General features: G+C 41.3%; 1 protein-coding gene across 3 annotated transcripts in view; it reads left to right on the top strand.

Annotated features, from left to right (window-relative positions):
* The first annotated feature begins 636 nt into the window (after positions 1-636).
* LOC127433768 (pleckstrin homology-like domain family B member 2) overlaps positions 637-18567 on the top strand; it is a 30246-nt gene continuing 12315 nt past the window's right edge. For 2 of the 3 annotated variants that reach the window (XM_051685951.1, XM_051685952.1), the window contains exons 1-7: positions 637-1089; positions 4837-5777; positions 7995-8330; positions 12184-12321; positions 12514-12651; positions 16862-16990; positions 17600-17755. In XM_051685951.1, coding sequence (XP_051541911.1) covers positions 945-1089; positions 4837-5777; positions 7995-8330; positions 12184-12321; positions 12514-12651; positions 16862-16990; positions 17600-17755 — 1983 coding nt within the window. In that variant the 5' untranslated portion in view covers positions 637-944. The remainder of the gene's footprint in view (positions 1090-4836; positions 5778-7994; positions 8331-12183; positions 12322-12513; positions 12652-16861; positions 16991-17599; positions 17756-18567) is intronic. The other variant, XM_051685953.1, reaches the window with a different exon arrangement.

The raw sequence follows: 18567 nt of genomic DNA on the forward strand, positions 1-18567 counted from the left end.
AAAATCGACCCATGTCAATCGGTTTATTCTTAAGCCATTAAGGAAAAATGAAAAATGAAGATGAAAAAATGCGTTTACATGAACACACACGTTGTCAGCTTATTAAGCATAATTGGTGTAAGAACATGCATGTAAAATGCACTTAATGTCACATACTTTTTTCAGATTTGCCAAGACACCAAAGTCTGCAGTGTAAAGTTTGAGATTTCCATATAAACAAACATTTCTCTAAACAAAGTAATCTGCACTATGCTGCTTAAATTAATTTATAGCTCTATACTACTTCTCTGTGTAAACCATAATGTCATTTGCTTCCTTTTAAGGAAGAAATAAATGTGTTAAGAGAAACACATGAGACCAAATTAAAGATACTTTAATGAAATGCATTTGAGAACTCACATTACATATCCTGGGTAATAAAAAACAACATCTGAGCAGTTTTCCTCTGGGTTTTTATCTTTCACATACACATACATAGTGAAAAGAGAAGAGAGGGGAGAAAGAAGTGTAAGACAAACCAAGAAAATGAAGGAGAGAGAGAGAGAGAGAGAGAGAGGATGTGTCCCAGACTTAAGGGGTAAATCAGTTTTGTGGATTTAAGTCCTCTGAAAGACTCAGTGGACTTCGCTTCAGAAGAGACTTCAGACTGTTTCTGAAATCTGAGCACTTCTGGATCTGTTTTTTCACTTAATCAAGACTTTGTCTCTCTCTCCCTGTCTTTCTCCCTCACTCTCTCTTTTTCTCGACTCGAAGACTCTTCAAACATTCATTACCATAGCTCTTTGGAATACTATAGTTTTATGTAACTTTCTTCAGTCATAACTCTAATGCTAGAGTGAATGTGAATCATAATTTGTGGGCTTATATGTCTGAGCTCATGATTTATTAATGCTTCATTTTTTTTTACTGTGCCTTGGACTTGAACTGAATGTTTTTATGTAAAAATGTTTTGTGTGATTTGGTTCTCCACAGGGTGCACTCTTTGTCTGGGCAGATCCTTTTTCCGTTTCAACCACCTAGAAGAGGCAAATCACATGAAGAACATGCTGCCAGAGAACACTGCAGGGCCCATGCTGTCCCTCAGCACGGGTGAGTGACATCTTACTGCACCTTCCCCCAGTCAACTCTTGGTTTTAGATCCATTCTGCTGTCTTATTATAAACAGAGTAACTTGCCTGCAGCCTAATTGGCCCCTTCCATTATCATGCCATAGACTGTTTTATACACAGGAAGAGTGCAACTCAGTACCATCTGTTGTGTCCGTCTTTGGCATTTTGTGTTTATTGGATTGTTTATTAAACATGCAAATAGTCTCATCAATCTCATAAATTATGTTTTATCCTCTTATTGTAAATACAATTAAAAAAAACTATGCCAGCGTATGGGTAATAAGGTTGCAAGTAGGGATGTAAATGTCGCCTAAATTAAGCTATCATTAAGTAGGGGCTAGCTAGTTTGGGATCAAATATTGGTTTATAGTTATTGCTAAATGTACATTTCCATAATTTAAAGAAAAATACTTACTTTTCTCTTTACTATAACTTGGTAAAAGGGTTGAATGTAAAATACTGAGATTTTAAGGAATGTAAAAAAATATATAAACGGAGGGAAATCATGTGGTAATAGGTTGCATGCAAAATGAATTGGACAATTATTAACAATTTAAAAAAATGAATTGCATATCAATATCATCAGAATTAATTAAATATCAATTCAGAATATTATGTCAAAATTATACAATTGTTTACATGATTTTAGTTTAGTTGGATATAGTCAAGAATATCAAGACAAAAAAAGTCACAGGACACCAAAATGTACCGCATTTTGGAAAGTGCAACCTCTGCCTTTCTTCTCTATTTCACTCTTCTCCTTCTCTGATGGCTTTGTGTTGGCTGAGAGGCCTCTGAATAACACAAAATTCATCATTACCACCATGAAGCCACAGCTGTACAAATGACCATGTTACGTTGTAAATAAATGACAATGTAAAATCATATCCATATGGCTCCAGGTCAACCACTAAACTAAAGTGATTTACAACCCGAAATGTAGATAAACATTCTGGAGTACAGGTGGTCCGCACGCACGTATCTATGTGTGTGTGTTCCCTCAAAGAGACCACCATTGCTCCCACAAATCACACTCTGGTTGCGGAAGAGTTTTGACCAGGTCCCTTTCCTCTGCTCCAGTGCCAGAAACTACAAACCCATTATGGCTTTGGTTCTTCCATTTTTAGAGGACCTTTTTTCCCTTAAACTCAAGGCATCCATATTTGTGTGGGTTGAGATTTGTATGAGAAAGGCTTTTTAACTCTATAGTCAGCAATCAATGCAGGCTGAGTTTATGTGACCTTTGGACATCCCCAGCAAAGCCTAAAAATTAGCCAGAGAGTATAACTGATTCCTCTGTTTATCTTGTGAGATTTAACAAATCTGTGTGTGTCTGTGTCCAAGACAACCTGTGCAAACAATGAGCTTTTGTATTAGTACAACAAGATCACATCAAGGGTTTGTCATGTTACAACCCTTGATTAGTTCCAGCTAAATGCATAACTGCCTGGTCATCTGCCTGGGGAAATTTCTGTCTCCACTGAAGTTGCCTCCAGATGTTTTAGTTACCCTACTTCTTTTTAGTGAAACCTACAAAGAATTACATGTAGCCCTATGTAAATGTTGGCTGATCAGAAACATTCAGCATTCATTAGCATTTCTCTATTAGATATCAGGCAAATTTATCACCTAATTTATTCTGCACATTTCATGGAACACTTTAAAGAGGTCACATCATTTGCTTTTTACAGCCTGATCTCATAAAAATTATGTGACTATGGCGATATTTTTGCAAAAATGTGTTACACGGTTCCTTACACTTACCGCTGCAGTTCCCAGATGAAATGTCCACTGTGTGGCAGTAAAAGAGAGTTACATTTTCTCCCAAACAGAGGTTTTTAAGGTTAATGATCTTTTGAGTTTTAAATCAACAAAATCTACCTCCCTTCCCTAAACCTTAAATCTAAACCTAACTGATAGTGTCATAAAAAGCAAATGTGAAATGAAAAACACAGTTGCTGAAGCAACCATGTAATTTCCTCGTGCTTCTCTGACACTTTCGGCTAACGTGTCGACTCGATGGTCCATTTGTTATGTAATGTATCGTCAAAATGTATCGGCTTAAAAGTCATGTACTATAGTAAAAGATCTTAGATTTCATAAGATAGCATTGTGTGCGGAACAGGACAAAAGATAAGCGTTTATGAACTGATAATATGCCGCTATACTTGTGATTTGTGTGAAAAGTCATTGATGTTTTTGTTTCTGTAGTGTTCATTTCACCAGGAAAGTGACACAATATGTATAAAATAATATGTATATAATATATACACTGGATTGGGGAGTAACGGAATACATGTAACAGGATTACGTATTTAAAATACAAAATATAAGTAACTGTATTCCACTACAGTTACAATTTAAATCATTGGTAATTAGAATACAGTTACATTCAAAAAGTATTTTGATTACAGAAGAGATTACTTTGCATTTTATTGTCATTTGTTTCATTTAATATTTAGTCCTTTCAGATGGAAAACATTTATACATATAAATGATGCGATCCAAAGTGCATTTGAACAGCGGTGAAACACTTTCTTATGATGTGTTACATTCATACGAGCAGACAGAGAAGTAAGTTTGAAGTAAGTTTGGAGCAGAAGAAATAGAAATAAACCTTGTGTAAATTGTCAGCTTTACACTAAGCTAAAATGCTATTTCTTGCCATTTTACATGCACGTTACTAGGCATGATCATATTTTTTTATCAAGAAAATTCACATTGGATCATCATTTCTTTTTTTCTAGTAAGACCTTTGATATTAGGGCGAAAAATGTATTCTTGCTAATTTTTGTATTGTTTTCCTGTAAAAATATCTAAAAATCCTTAAAACAAGATAAATTTAATTTATCTTGTTTTAGAAACAACACTGCATAAGATATTTAGGTTTTTCAGAGAATGCATGTATTTTTATAGTCAAAACAAGTGAAAAAATCTACCAGTGCTGAAGAAGTAATCCAAAGTATTTAGAATACCTTACTTACCTTGAGTAATCTAACGGAATACATTACAAATTACAATTTACAGCATGTATTCTGTAATCTGTAGTGGAATACATTTCAAAAGTAACCCTCCCAATCCTATATATACATAATATAAAATAATAACATATAAATATGTAAACACTCTCTTCACATGTGCAATGAGTAAAAGCACTTTGTTGCACTTACACATGAGCTGTGGGTTTGCTTTAAGTTGGATATACACTCACTGAGCACTTAATTTTGTACACCTACTTATTCTTGCGATTATCTAATCAGCCAATCGTGTGGCAGCATTGCAAATCAATCGTAAAATCATTCAGATACGGGTCAAGAGCTTCAGTTCATGTTCACATCAACTATCAGAATGCGGAAAAATGTGATCTCAGTGATTTCGACTGTGGCATGATTGTTGGTGCCAGATGGCCTGGTTTGAGTATTTGTAACTGCTAATCTCCTGGCACAAAAGTCTCTAGACTCAGAATGGTGCCAAAAACAAAAAAACGCCTTGTTGATGAGAGAGGTCAACAGAGAATTGCCAGACTGGTTTGAGCTGACATCTGTCTGATGGTAATATGTTGCAGAAGTTCCTACAGAGCTGTTTTTGCAGCTTAGTTTCAATAAATGTTCTTAACTGTGGAGGAAGTTCTGAAAGTTTGACAGTATGTTATCATAGCTAATGGAACTCATATTTCCAGTTTAAAACATCTTTAATGCAAATATTGTGTTTTCATGTCATCTTTCAGATGCAACAACGCTTCATTCCAGTGGCAGCTCATTGGGTGGACCAATTGTTCGTAGCACCCGCTCGAAGGCAGAGCTTCAAGAGTTGATGGAGAGCTTGCAGCGTAGGAAATCCGCTCTGGAGGCCAGTTTAAAGGCCACTGCAGACTGTGGCTACCTCACCCTGTCCCCACCCCCCAGTCCCCAATCAGCTTCCTCCTATTCTATGAGAGTCCCCTCCACTTACACGCCCACCAGTCACCTAAGCATGCCACCCTCCCCTCACCAATCAGAGCGGCCCATAAGTCCAGTCCCAACCCAATCCCGTGCACGACACCAATCACAGGATAACCTGTTGCTTTGCCACTCTTCTGAAGTCCGCCATCCAAACACTACCACCTCACTCCTCTCCATGTGGAACGGTTCCTCTTCCTCCTACATGACCGATGCTCTTCCTCCATCTCACCGAGGTCCAAGCGGGGCAGCAAGCATGCCCTCCAGCCCTCGCTTGGGACGCAGGCTGCTATCGCGAACTGGGGAGTCCGCCGTGGAACCATCGCTCCGGCAGAGAAAATATTCCACCGGCTCGTTGAATGGCCTTGGCGGACATAGTCGTTCTTTGCCCAGGCTGTATCGAGGGGATGCTCCAATGCTTTCTTTGCCACCTCGTCACACCACCAAGCCACGCCGCAGCCTTCCGTCAATGGAAAAACCACCAGATGTGACCGTGATAGCCAACGTGCCTGGCAGTCCTCGCAGGGCCAGCCTCTGTTCCGCGGGCTCTGCCCCATGTCTAGATCTGGGTGTAGGGGAAAGGCGGCTGTCGTTTGGAAAAGGGGGGCTGGGACCAGGCATGGGGCAGAGGAGGGGCAGTATCAGTTCGCTAAATGGAAAAGAAGAGCTCAGAGATTATCATCAGAGACAAAGAGATGAGAGACTGAGAGAACAGGAAGTGGAAAGACTGGTAAGGAGACCTGTACTCTGTTCTTACAATCCATCATAGACATTATAAGGGGAGGAGACGGACCACTTATATACAGATTAATGGGAGAAATGTACCGCTAAATATGTCAACTGTAGTACCGTCTTCCTCCCGCCAAGTTAAAAGAGCCAGCCACCTTTTTGATACAGGCATTGCAATGCTCATTGCTCAATATGGCGGCTGTAGATATTTAATGTCCTGCCTTAGCTAGCATAGACCACAATTAAAAAATAATTATTATTATTATTTTTATTTTTTTGAGCTAAAGAAGCACAAATTTAATGCTAGAATGTGTCCTGTTTGAACTGTCCTTTACACCATTGTGCAAACTCTCTAAAGGAGTTCATTTTGTGAATATTGTGAAAGGTAAATGTAAAATTGTGGATTCTCAGCCATGAATTCAGCTCTTTTGGTTTCAGTTTGCTTCCTTTGAGACAGCGGTGAAGATGAAAGTGTCTACAGGCCTTTGATCTGTGTTTTATGCTCAGCCCTGAGCAATAAGTGAGGTGTATAAGTGAGGTTTACTTGATTATTAACAATTGGAATACAGATTTAATGAACTCACACTCGCAGCTAAAGACCATAAGTGTATTTAATCCATGAACCAGTGGGTATACCCACTTTAAAGTTTCTAGAGTTTTTACTTTACAGTTTGGGAACCTGAAATGTGTTGTTGGAGACTAGCTTTTATTAATGTTGCCTCCTAGAAGGTCACATAATAACATTGAGCTAAAACATATGCAGCGTATGCGTGTTTGTCTGTGTACAGCTAAATAAGTTTTGGGGCCAAATACCACAACCCACTGCAAAAGAGGCCTCAAAGCTAAATTAAAACAAATGTAAATGGTGTGTTTAATGAATATATCTAATGTTTCAAAGAATAACTTCAGTTTATTGGGTCAGTCACTAGGACTGGGTAAAAATATTGATTTTATGATGCATTGCGATCTTCGTTTGAACAATCTCGATATCAATTCTTAAATCCCAAGATCGATCTTTCCTTCTATGTAGCAACCCTCTACAAAGCATGTAAATCACTCGCATGTGCAACCAAATCTCTCGCTATACGACTAAAAATGCCTATGATTAGCAACTGGCTAGCTAGTAAATGTTCAGATTTCACTCACCAGTGATTGAGCAGTATAGTGGAGAAGAAGTTATTAGCACAGAGGCCCTTTCACTGCGTGTTAAGAGTAAAAGTTTGGTTTAACTCATTCTGTGTTTCCAAAGACGAGATCAACGGATCCATATGTCATTGTATAATGTCTCTTTTAATACCCTTTCTGTTTTTTAAAGTCAGTTGTTGATTAAAAACAACAACAAATTTGTTTTTGTATTCTAAACCATGCACGTCTTCTCTGTTATATGCACTCAATGGCTGATGCCGCTTGCCTTAAAGAGACAGTACCGATTAAGCATGTGTTCTACATAAATGTAAATACTTGTAAATAGTACACATTATGCAAGTAAACAATACAATTTCGAGACATACATTTGTAAAAAGCTAAAATGTGACCAATTTGATGAAAAACTAATGATAAGATATATAATTGGTAAAATTAATATTTTCTAATTGTACATAGAAGAGTTGCCTAGAAGGTTTTATAATTAATGCTTTTATAATTAAGAGCATTTTCTTTGAAATTATTTATTTTAAATGTAAGAAAAATAGACTTATAATTAGACCATATGAATCGATATCGAATTGAGAGCTTGTGAATCGGAATCGAATCGAATTGGGAAATCTGTGTCAATACCCAGCCCTATCAGCCACTTTTATTTATAACATGCCAAGTCATTTTTATTTGGATAGCACATTTCACAACACACTTTATACTTAATATTTGTATTTAGACCCACAGTGTGCAAGCTAAATGCGACATCACATAATGTACAGTGGGGTCCAGAAGTCTGAGACCACTAGTAAAAATACCTCTATTTTTGCATTATTATTTTCCAATTTAATACAACATTTTTAATTAAAAATTGCATCATTAGCTTAACAGTTTGAGTAAAAAGCCCCCATATTTTATTCCATAAAAAATCCCATATTTCAAATGTGGTCTCAGACATTTGCATCACACTGTATATTATTACTGTAAAAGGCATCATGGGTTTGTTGCGTGAACAAAAAAATGGAATATCATGTTCTACAGTGATTATTCTGAGATTAATAACCTCTGTTTCAATCTCCTCTAGGAGCGCCAACGTCTTGAGACAATTCTTTGCCTGTGTTCTGAGCTTGGCCGCTCTGAACTCAGCCGGTTGAAGACCGACTCGTGCGTCTCATCCATTTCGGACCTGCAGAAGATCAATCGAGAGCTGGAGAAGCTGCAGGTGTCTGACGACGAATCCGTGTTCTCTGACTCAACCGCAGGAGTATCTCTGGATAGTGGATTTGTGGGTAAGGCTCGTGGTGAGATCCTAACCCGGAGACAGCGTAGACTCAGCGGACACCGGGAGATCAGGCCTCAGTCACCCACCACCAGCCTTCAGAGCTCAGTCCCCTCCCCTTCTCCACACATCCGCAGCAAGGTGAGATCCTGCATGCTGCTAGCCAGTGGTTAGGAACCTGTCCGGTGGCAATATGTTTGTGTGTGTATATCTTTCGGAAAACAAACAGGAAATTTTATTTCCAAAATGTTGTGTCTACCTTTACTGATGTCAAACAATGGAAATCACATTCAACTGACGTTAGCTCCAAACTACATAATGAGCTCTTGTCATAATGATGTTTGGTTATTTGTATCATATTCTTCTTGTTCAAATCTAAAGCAGTCTGCAGCTGTGTTCAGGCTGTTGAAAGTGTGCTTTTCTACACCGAATATCTAGATATTTGCAGATTACTAACACTCTACTTTATCCTTTGATTTATTTCTACTACCATGACATTTGAAAATAAATAAATAAGTAAATAAAATAATGAAAACAAACATAGAGCCTAGTTCCAAACATATATAGCATACAAAACTGCTGCAACTGTTAAGCGAATTCGCCCCTCAGTATCCCTGAATGAGTTAATGAAGCAATGGAAACTATGCAGTTCTCTGGGATTTGAAGTATGCGAAACAGTTTGGGAATGCATACTTGGGAATTGGAGTCTTTATACCTGATAGCTTCACTGTTGATGTATTTTTCTTAACAGTGTGCCACAGTGAACTTTAACCTTTATATGTTAAAAAACATTGACCTCAAACTCTTTGTTATCAGAGACTGAAACAAGTCTTAAAACAGATTACATCTGCACTTAAAGGTATAGTTTACCCAAAAATGAGAATTGTATGATAATTTACTCACCCTCATGTTGTTCCAAACCCATATGACTTTCTTCCATTGAACACAAAAGTAGATGTTTTGTGGATTATCACCCTCAGTCACCATTTAATTTTATTGTATGGAAAAAAGTGAATGGTAACTGAGAGGAACATACTGCCTAACATCTTTTATGTTCCACAGAAGAAAAAAACACATTTTAATTTTTGGGTGAACTATCCCTTTATGAAGGGGACTTTTTGTTGAAGAACTGTTTTTCAAGTGGATGGATATAATTACATAATGTGTTTGAGTTTAATAGATTTTCTCAGGAGAGAGGGGCAGTTATTGCCTCCCCTGCAACAGGAGAAGAACAGGAAATGACTCTATTCCCAGTGGATGTGCTGTATGTGTGTGTGTGTCTATGTTCTCAAGGCATATGTGACAGTAATTGTTGTAAAGAAACACAGAAATACAAGGAAATAATAGAGATCTGCAGATATTTTCTACCACACATGTTTTCTCCTCTCCAGCAATATTTCTTAATTGACTCTCATGTGTTTTGAAAAAGTTGCTATTGTTGATCATAATTAGTGTTGCACAAGATCAGAAACATATGCAGAATATGTATAGGCCCATTCGCTGGTGGATATTTCTGGTAAATGTCAATGGCATGGAGATCAGACACGTTTATCAGTATGAGAGAGTCAGACAGAGGCGTCTCTGTAGTCTCCCATCTGTTGCTCAGCTACATTCCTCTGTGCTGTCACTGGAAACCTCTGGAACTGCCAAGTTAACAATCCATAAAGATCTGGACTAGGGTAAAGCTCTTATGAGGAGCAGGGGTATGCGTTTTAAGAGTTCAATCTCATGATAGGTCTGATTGTCTGTATGTGTGTTTATTCTATCAATGGAATAAGAGAACAGCCTGTTTTACATCAAGTCTTAAAGTATTTATGAGTGTACTGTATGTTAAATCAATTAAGTAGAAGATGGCGATCAGAGACCAATGACAGATGTTCGCTCACCATGATTAACCTTGCCTTGTCAGCCTTAAAACTCTTAAAAACGGGTTAAAAATGTCTTAAAAAGCCTTAAAAAGTCTGTGGAGACAATCAAATGGACTGGATCCAATGGATCCAAACAAATTCTACTTCTCAAATTCACACCTCTGCTTAAAGGGATAGTTCACCCAAAAATGAAAATTCTCTCATTATTTACTCACCCTCATGCCATCCCAGATGTGTATGATTTTCTTCTGCAAGAAAGTGGTAAAGACTCCAGTAGTTAAATCCATATCTTCAGAAGTGATATGATAAGTGTGGGTGAGAATCAGATCATATTTAAAGGGATTATGAAATACCCTTTTTTTATAGTTTTATTATCTTCTCTGAGGTCCACTGATAATGTTAAGTTTTTTTTTGTTTTGTTTTTTTGCACCAAAACAGTCAGAATTTAGTAATATATGATCATTTTCCCACCCTGTCGCTGGCCCTCTGTCTGAAACGCTCGGTTTTGGCCTAAGCGCCTCCTTAAAATGTTAACATAAACACCCACTGTTATGATTAGCTAACAGCGTGCAGCACTTCCAAATCAGCCATATTTGAAACTAAATCGAAAAAGAATGAACAAGCCCCTTATTATAAAACAAAATTTCAGGGTTTACACATAATGCACATCCAACACATTGCATTCGAATACATTAAACTGCTCATCTAAAGCACAACTGTTAAAACTCAGCACCATAAACTATCAAACAGTCATGACATTTGAAATATTCATGAATGAAATGGTTTACTTACTGGCATTTTTGCAGCTTGGTTTCAATAAATGCTTTTATTGCACTGGGAAGTTTTGAGTTCTGAAATTTACAGTATGTTTTTATAGTAGAAAGTCCTCTTATATGTCAAAACATCAAGCACAATTTTATTCCTCATGACATGGCCCCTTTAAGTCCTTTTTTTACTGTAAATCTCCATTTTCACTTTCACTTTCAAAATGTGAAAGAATGTCAAAGTGGAGATTTATAGACTTAATTATTGATCTGTTTCTCACCAACACCTATCATATCGCTTTTGAAGAGATGGATTAAACCACTGGAGTGTTATGGATTATTTTTATGTGGCCTTTATGTGATTTTTGGAGCTTCAAAGGTCTAGTCACAATTCACTTGCATTGTAAGACCAACTGAGCTGAGATATTCTTCTAAAAATCTTTGTTTGTATTCAGCAGAAGGAAGAAAGTCATACACATCTGGTATGGAATGAGTGTGAGTAAATTATGAGAGAATTATCATATTTGATGAACTATCTCTTTAATGTCTTGTCACGTGACTGCTTTTAAAATGCATCCATTGCTTAATATTACCCATAGGGAAGAAAAATCACAGTTGAGATCTCTGGAGTATCTCCTTTATTTCTCAGAAACAGCAACAAGATCAAATCAAAATCCAGTCAGAAGTCAGACATTTCAGGATGAACAGTTTCAACATATTTTTTCAAGGCCACATTGTGTCAACAATTGTCTCCTTTTTTATACTTATTATATATATATATACTTTTTATATATACTTTTATTTCTCCTAAGGAATTTTAGTAGATACACCTGAGGAAAAGGTATATACAGTATATAAATAATGTTTATATATTATACAGTAAATAACTTATATACATTTATTATATAATTATATATTTAACAATGTACTGTATATAAATTTATATAAAACGCTCACATAATATGTATATAATAATATTAATGTTATAATAATATATAATAATTGGAATATTATATATATTATATTATATTATATTATATATATTGTCAAATATAATATTAAAAATATTAATGGCTTATAAATAAGTATAAATATTATGTGAGAGTTTGATATGTTTGTAGCTGAACTTCTGTTGTGAAGTGTGTGCTATGTGTATAGTTTTAAAGCGTGTCTGATCTGTTATTACAGTTATATTAATTATATTATAAAATGTCTAAATTCTGTTTTTCCAAGCATTAACAACAATTATGTTACATTTCAACTTGTAAAGGGTTTTTGTTGTTGGTTATAAAGTATATTATGACACAGCTCGGATGTTTGTTATAAAGTATGTCTGATCTCTGATAATGTGTCTGATGTTAGCAAGTGTCTGAAAACATGCAGCTCAGGCAGGAAGTGACACGTATAGAAGAAGAGAGAATTCAGGTGCTCAACAACATTGAGGAACTGGAACAGAAGATCAGAGATCTGGACACACAGATGGATGAGTCCATCAGAGAGGTTTGTGTCCTTAAATTAGTTTTGAAGTAATGGAATGGTTTTAATTGATTGTCTTCATGTCTCCTTATTCATCAGCCAGTAAATAACTCTACCGATTGATCTGCTTGAGTTTGTTCACTTAAGTGTATGAGTTTATTCCTCAATGAGGAACTAAAATCAATAAACACTTTCACCCTCTGTCTTGCTCTCTAGATGGAGGTAGAGAGGGCTCTCTTGGATGGTGAGCAAGAAGCAGAGGTGGCTCAACTACAGAGTGATAAGGAAATACTGGAACAGCTCAATGAAAAAATGGGCAACATGGAGAAAAACAGTCAAACCAATCAAACTCAGGTAACCGCAGCTGAGTAACAGATGTGTTTGCAAAGATTAAACCTAGATTATCAAAGATTGAGCTTTGAGATTTATGCTGCTGAAAAGACTAGCTTGAAATCCAGGCTGATTTATAATGGTTAGTACTGGTTTGGTGCTGGTCTAGCTAGCTGGTGGACAAGCATAGCCAAATGCTAGACAAGTCCTACTAGTTAAGCTAGAAAAGAAATCTGGTGGGGATACCAGCATTCAAATCTCAATGCTTTAACATGGTCTCCGATAAGGAAAAATATACTTCCCCTTCTGTCACTCACTCGACGTTGTGTCGATGTAGTGACACTAGGGGTCGATCTTGAGAGCCCAAGACACCTTCAGATCTTTGAGAAAAGGCCAATGAGAATTGGCGAGTAGAATTTGCATGCCACTCCCCCCGACATAAGGGTATAAAAGGGAGGCTGGAATGCGGATTCATTCAGATTTTTTCCTCGGAGCCGAGCGGTTGTATTTCAGCGAGCTGAATACTACTACTGATCCTTTCACCTCTTCAGAAGCGTGTGCTGTTGGATATACGGCACATTCCAGCGGCTTTCTCTCCACTCTGCACTCCACTGCAGACTACGCCCCTGAGTGCTTCGACAGTACTTTAAAAGAGTTTATTTCCTCTAAAGAGTATATTTCCTCTATTAGAGCAGGCACAGTGACGTTGAACGTCTTTTTAAAGACGCATCTTTTTAAAGATGCCCTTACGTCTCTGTGCAGTTCCTGGATGCGGTCGTTACCTCTCCGCCTCTGACGGTCACGATCACTGCCTCACGTGCCTGGGCCAAAATCACGTTGAGGAAGCGTTCTTGGATGGTTCATGTTCTCATTGCGATTCGGGGGCTTCAATGGGTACGGTTCCGCCGGGTAAACCCCCACGGCCACCCACTCCCCGGTACGCTCGTTTGCGCCCATCCAGTTCTGGGATGAGACAGGCAGCTCGCCTCAGTGCCAGCCTAATGTCTCTTTCAGAGCTCGTGTGCCGGATGAGATGTCAATCGCTGCATTGGAGAGCGCCTTGGTGATGTTGGATGCCGAAGACTCGACCGGGCTGCCGCCTTCGGGTGTGGCAGCCCAGTCTGAGGCCAACGCGGAGCTGACCACCATGCTTGCCCGGGCCGCCTGACGACTGGTTTCTGGGTTCGGCGCGCCACTCGCGGCCACGCCCCCCTCCAGTCCCCTTCTTCCCGGAAGTGCACGACGAGCTGATGCGATCGTGGAGGGCACCTTTCGCTGCCCGAACTCGAACCTTCAGTTCATCCGCTCTCACTACCCTCGACGGTGGGGCGGCCGAGGGTTATGCCGCGATACCCCAGGTGGATAAGGCGATCGCGGCACACCTGTGCCCGCTGAGCGCCACCACCTGGCGGAGTTGCCCCGCACTCCCTTCCTGAGCCTGTAGGACGTCGTCGTCTCTGGCAACTAAAGTCTACACGCCCTGCATGCCATGGCCCTCTTACAGGTCCATCAGGCCAAGGCTTTGAAAGAGCTACACGAGGGTAGTTCTGATCCCGGTGTGCTACAAGAGCTCCGTGCGACTAAGGTCACAGTGCGTGCACTAGGGCAGATGATGTCCACGCTTGTGGTCCAAGAGCGCCACCTGTGGCTGAACCTGGTTGAGATGAGGGACACGGACAAGGCTCGGTTCCTTAACGCACCCATCTTCCAGGTCAGCCTCTTCGGTGACACCGTCGAGGACTTTGCCCAACTGTTCTCGGCGGTGAAGCAACAGATGGAGGCCATTCAGCACATCTTCCCCCGACGCGGCTCAAGAGTGCGCACCCCGTCTGTTCACCTGTTGAGAGTGGAGACTCAACCCCCAGGTGGTCCAGCTGATTTGGAGTCGATTCAGCAAGGCACAGGTAGACCTGTTCGCCTCCCGGGAATCCTCCCACTGCCCACTCTGGTCTGCCCTGATGGGAGCTCCCCTCAGTACAGACGCGCTGGCACACAGCTGGCCCTGGGGGCTGCACAAATACGCGTTCCCCCCAGTGAGCCTACTTGCACAGGTTCTGTGCATGGTCAGGGAGGACGAGGAGCAAGTCATTTTCGTGGCTCCGTATTGGCCCACCCAGACCCGGTTCTCGGACCTCACGCCCCTCGCGACAGCACCTCCCTGGCAAATTCCCCTGAGGAAGGACCTTCTTTCTCAGGGACGGGGCACCCTCTGGCACCCACGCCCAGACCTCTGGAATCTCTATGTCTGGTCCCTGGATGGGATGCGGAAGATCTAACTGGTCTACAGTGGTTAACACGATCACTCAGGCCAGAGCTCCTTCTACAAGGCAGTTGTATTCCCTGAAGTGGCGTATCTTCGCTAAGTGGTGTTCTTCCCGTAGCGAAGACCACCAGAGGTGTGCAGTTGGGTCAGTGCTTTCCTTCCTGCAGGAGAAGTTGGACGGGCGGCTGTCCCCCTCCACTCTCAAGGTCTATGTAGCTGCTATAGCAGCACACCCCGACGCTGTTGAAGGTAAGTCTCTCGGTAAGCACGACCTGATCATCAGGTTCCTGAGAGGCGCCAGGAGGTTGAACCCTCCTAGGCCGTGCCTCTTTCCCTCATGGAACCTCTCCTTGGTCCTTTTAGGCCTACGGAGAGCCCCGTTCGAGCCCCTAGAGTCAGTCGAGTTAAAGGCCGTCTCATTGAAGACCGCTCCTCCTGACCGCACTCACTTCCATCAAGAAGCAAGCGTTCTCTGTCAGCGAAGAGTGCCTAGAGTTCGGTCCGGAAGACTCTCACGTGATCCTGAGACCCCGACCGGGCTATGTGTCCAAGGTTCCCACGACCCCATTTAGGGATCAGGTGATGAGCCTGCAAGCGCTGCCCCCGTTGGAGGCAGACCCAGCCTTATCGTTGCTGTGTCCGGTACGTGCTTTGCGCATCTACTTAGATCACACGCAGAGCTTTAGATGCTCTGAGCACCTCTTTGTCTGCTTCGGCGGACAGCGGAAAGGGAACGCTGTCTCCAAACAGAGGCTTGCCCACTGGATCGTGGACACCATCACTTTGGCCTACCAGACCCAGACTGTGCCCACCCCCTTGCAGGTTCGAGCACACTCCACAAGGAGTGTGACATCCTCATGGGCACTGGCCAATGGCACCTCTCAAGCAGACATCTGTAGAGCAGCGGGCTGGGCAACACCCAATACCTTCGCGAGATTTTACAATCTCCGGATTGAGCCAGTTTTGTCCTGTGTTCTTTCAGGTATGAACAGGTAAGTTTCGTCACGCGGGGCAGCTGGCTGGGTGTACCGCTTGTGTATAGCACCTTTCCCCTCCATGTGGTAAAGCCGTGCGCTCTTCTCTCCCATGCGTGTTCACGACCTGTGAACCCTGGATGTCCTTCCTCCTAGCCCTCTGGCTCATGAATTCAGCGGAGGAATGAAAGTCGGACCCAGTACGTGTGCTAACGTGCCCTGTACTGGGTAAGTGCTCCACAGGTCTCGGTTACCCCGGTAACCTCCTGTGATGTATCTCCCTTTTTCGGTAGACCCATGTCTCCCTTGGCAGAGCCCTCTCTGCCCCAGTCACTGCATTTGTAGAGCTCCTCCCCTACGAAGGGCAGGACCTACTGCCACACCTCTTCCATGTGCGGCCTTAGGCCCATATGACGTATTCACTACTTTTTACCCTCCCCTTCAGGGCAGGGGGTGGCCTCCGCAGGGTCTTTTCCCCCTGAAAGAATAGGAATGGAAAAGAACGCCTTCCCCGGCGCATTTTATGTGCATTTAAAGGCCCCAGCCGAATCTAATTTTCTGTGGAGAGAAAAACGGCTGGCCACAGGCTGAACTACACTGCTGTAATGGCCGGGACTTTGTCTCGGCTCCTCAGTGCTAAAACCTTAATGAATCCGCATTCCAGCCTCCCTTTTATACCCGTATGTCGGGGGGAGCGGCATGCAGATTCTACTCACCAATTCTCATTGGCCTTTTCTCAAAGATCTGAAGGTGTTTCGGGCTCTCAAGATCGACCCCTAGTGTCACTACATCGACACAACGTCTCGTTCCCTCAATCAGGGAACGGAGGTTACGACAGTAACCAAGAGTTTTTTTCCCCCTACCTATATCTTTTTTCCAATTAATCTCTTCCTTGCTCTAACCCAGCCTTGCCCTATCTCTTCTTTGTCTGTCATATTTGTGTGCTATGTTTGTGTACATCATCCTTATACATCCCTGCGATACTGCGGTGTTGTAGGACAAAGCCCTGTTGGAGGCTGAGAGAGTTAAAGTAGAGAGGCTAGCTGAGCTGATCTCAGAACAGAAGATCCAGTTGGACACCTGTCCTGAAGCACTGAAGGAGCAGCTCCAGAATCAGCTATACAGGGTCAGTCAGATACCTCGTTCTCCCTTGTACCTGCACCCACCTGTGCGGCCTATTCTCCTGTCTGTTCTTCTGTTGTCCTAAAGACTAGCATTACCTCTCTGACAAAGACTTTCTCTTCTTTGTTTCCTCTTTGCAACAGCTCTTGAGAGACCATTTGTTCTTGTTGGTAGGCCCTTCTTCCCTGTGTGTTTTAGCTTTGCTTTGTAACCAACATTTCTTGAGCTTTTAAAGGGATAGTTCACCCAAAAATTAAAATTCTGTCATCATTTTGCTCTTAAACCTGTAAGACTTGCTTTCCTCTCTGGAAAACAAAAGGAGATACTTGGCAGAATGATTGCATCTTTTTTCTATACAGTGAAAGTGAATGGTGATGGAGGCCTGCTTTGTATTCAGTCCAAGAAAGAAAGTCATAGATTAAAAATGTTCATTTTTGGGTGAACTATCTTTTTAACCTTAGTTTTGCTTTTTTCTTGTCTGTTTTGTGCAATCCTCTGAATTATAGCTGGTTTTGTATGTTAGTTTATTTTGAAGTTGCAACATTGTATAAAGAATGTCATCTATTTAAGTGTTGTTGACAAATCTTTTATGTGTGTACATGTTTTTTGCTAGGACACTGAAGCCTTGGAAGCCGAGACGAAGCATTACGAAGATCTTGAGTTTCAGCAGCTGGAAAAACAGAGCCGTCAAGATGAAGAAAAAGAGTCACAGACGCAGCAGCTCCTCAGAGAGATTGCAGAATATCAAAGATCCATTGTCACTCGAAAGGTGTGTGTATGCTTTATGCATGTTTATTTTTAAAGGAATAGTTCACCCAAAAATTTAAATTCGGTCATAGTGTACTCACCCTCATGTCGTTTCGAACCTGTATGAATTTAGTTTTTCTGTGGAACACAAAAAGAGATATTTTGAGGAATATCCCGGCTGTTCTTACTATAGAGTGAAAGTGAATGGGGACAAGGATGTTGAGCTCCTTAAATGGCAAAAAAGCATGATAAAGTATTATAAAAGTAGTCCATATGACTATATTCCAAGTGTTCTGAATCCATACGATAGCTTTGTGAGCGGAACAGACCGAAATCTTTCCTTCCACTGTAGCTTTCAAACGTCATTCACGTTCGCATACATTACAAAATGGCATTGGGGGCCTGGGTAGCTCAGTGGTAAAATACGCTGGCAACCACCCCTGGAGTTAGCTAGCTCGCTAGTTTGAATCCCAGGGCATGTTGAGTGACTCCAGCCAGGTCTCCTAAGCAACCAAATTGGCCTGGTTGCTAGGGAGGGTAGAGTCACATGGGGTAACCTCCTCGTGGTCGCTATAATGTGGTTTTTTTTCTCAGTGGGGCGCATGGTGTGTTGAGCGCAGATGCTGCAGTGGATGGCGTGAAGCCTCCACACGCGCTATGTGTCCGTGGCAATGCGCTCAACAAGCCACGTGATAAGATGCGTGGATTGATGGTCTCAGACGTGGAGGCAACTGGGATTCGTCCTCCGCCACCCGGACTGAGGCGAATCACTACGAGGGGCTTAAAAGCACATTGGGAATTGGGCATTCCAAATTGGGAGAAAAAGGGGAAAAA

This window comes from Myxocyprinus asiaticus, chromosome 43 (genome assembly GCF_019703515.2).
Source record: "Myxocyprinus asiaticus isolate MX2 ecotype Aquarium Trade chromosome 43, UBuf_Myxa_2, whole genome shotgun sequence".
Taxonomy (NCBI): domain Eukaryota; kingdom Metazoa; phylum Chordata; class Actinopteri; order Cypriniformes; family Catostomidae; genus Myxocyprinus; species Myxocyprinus asiaticus.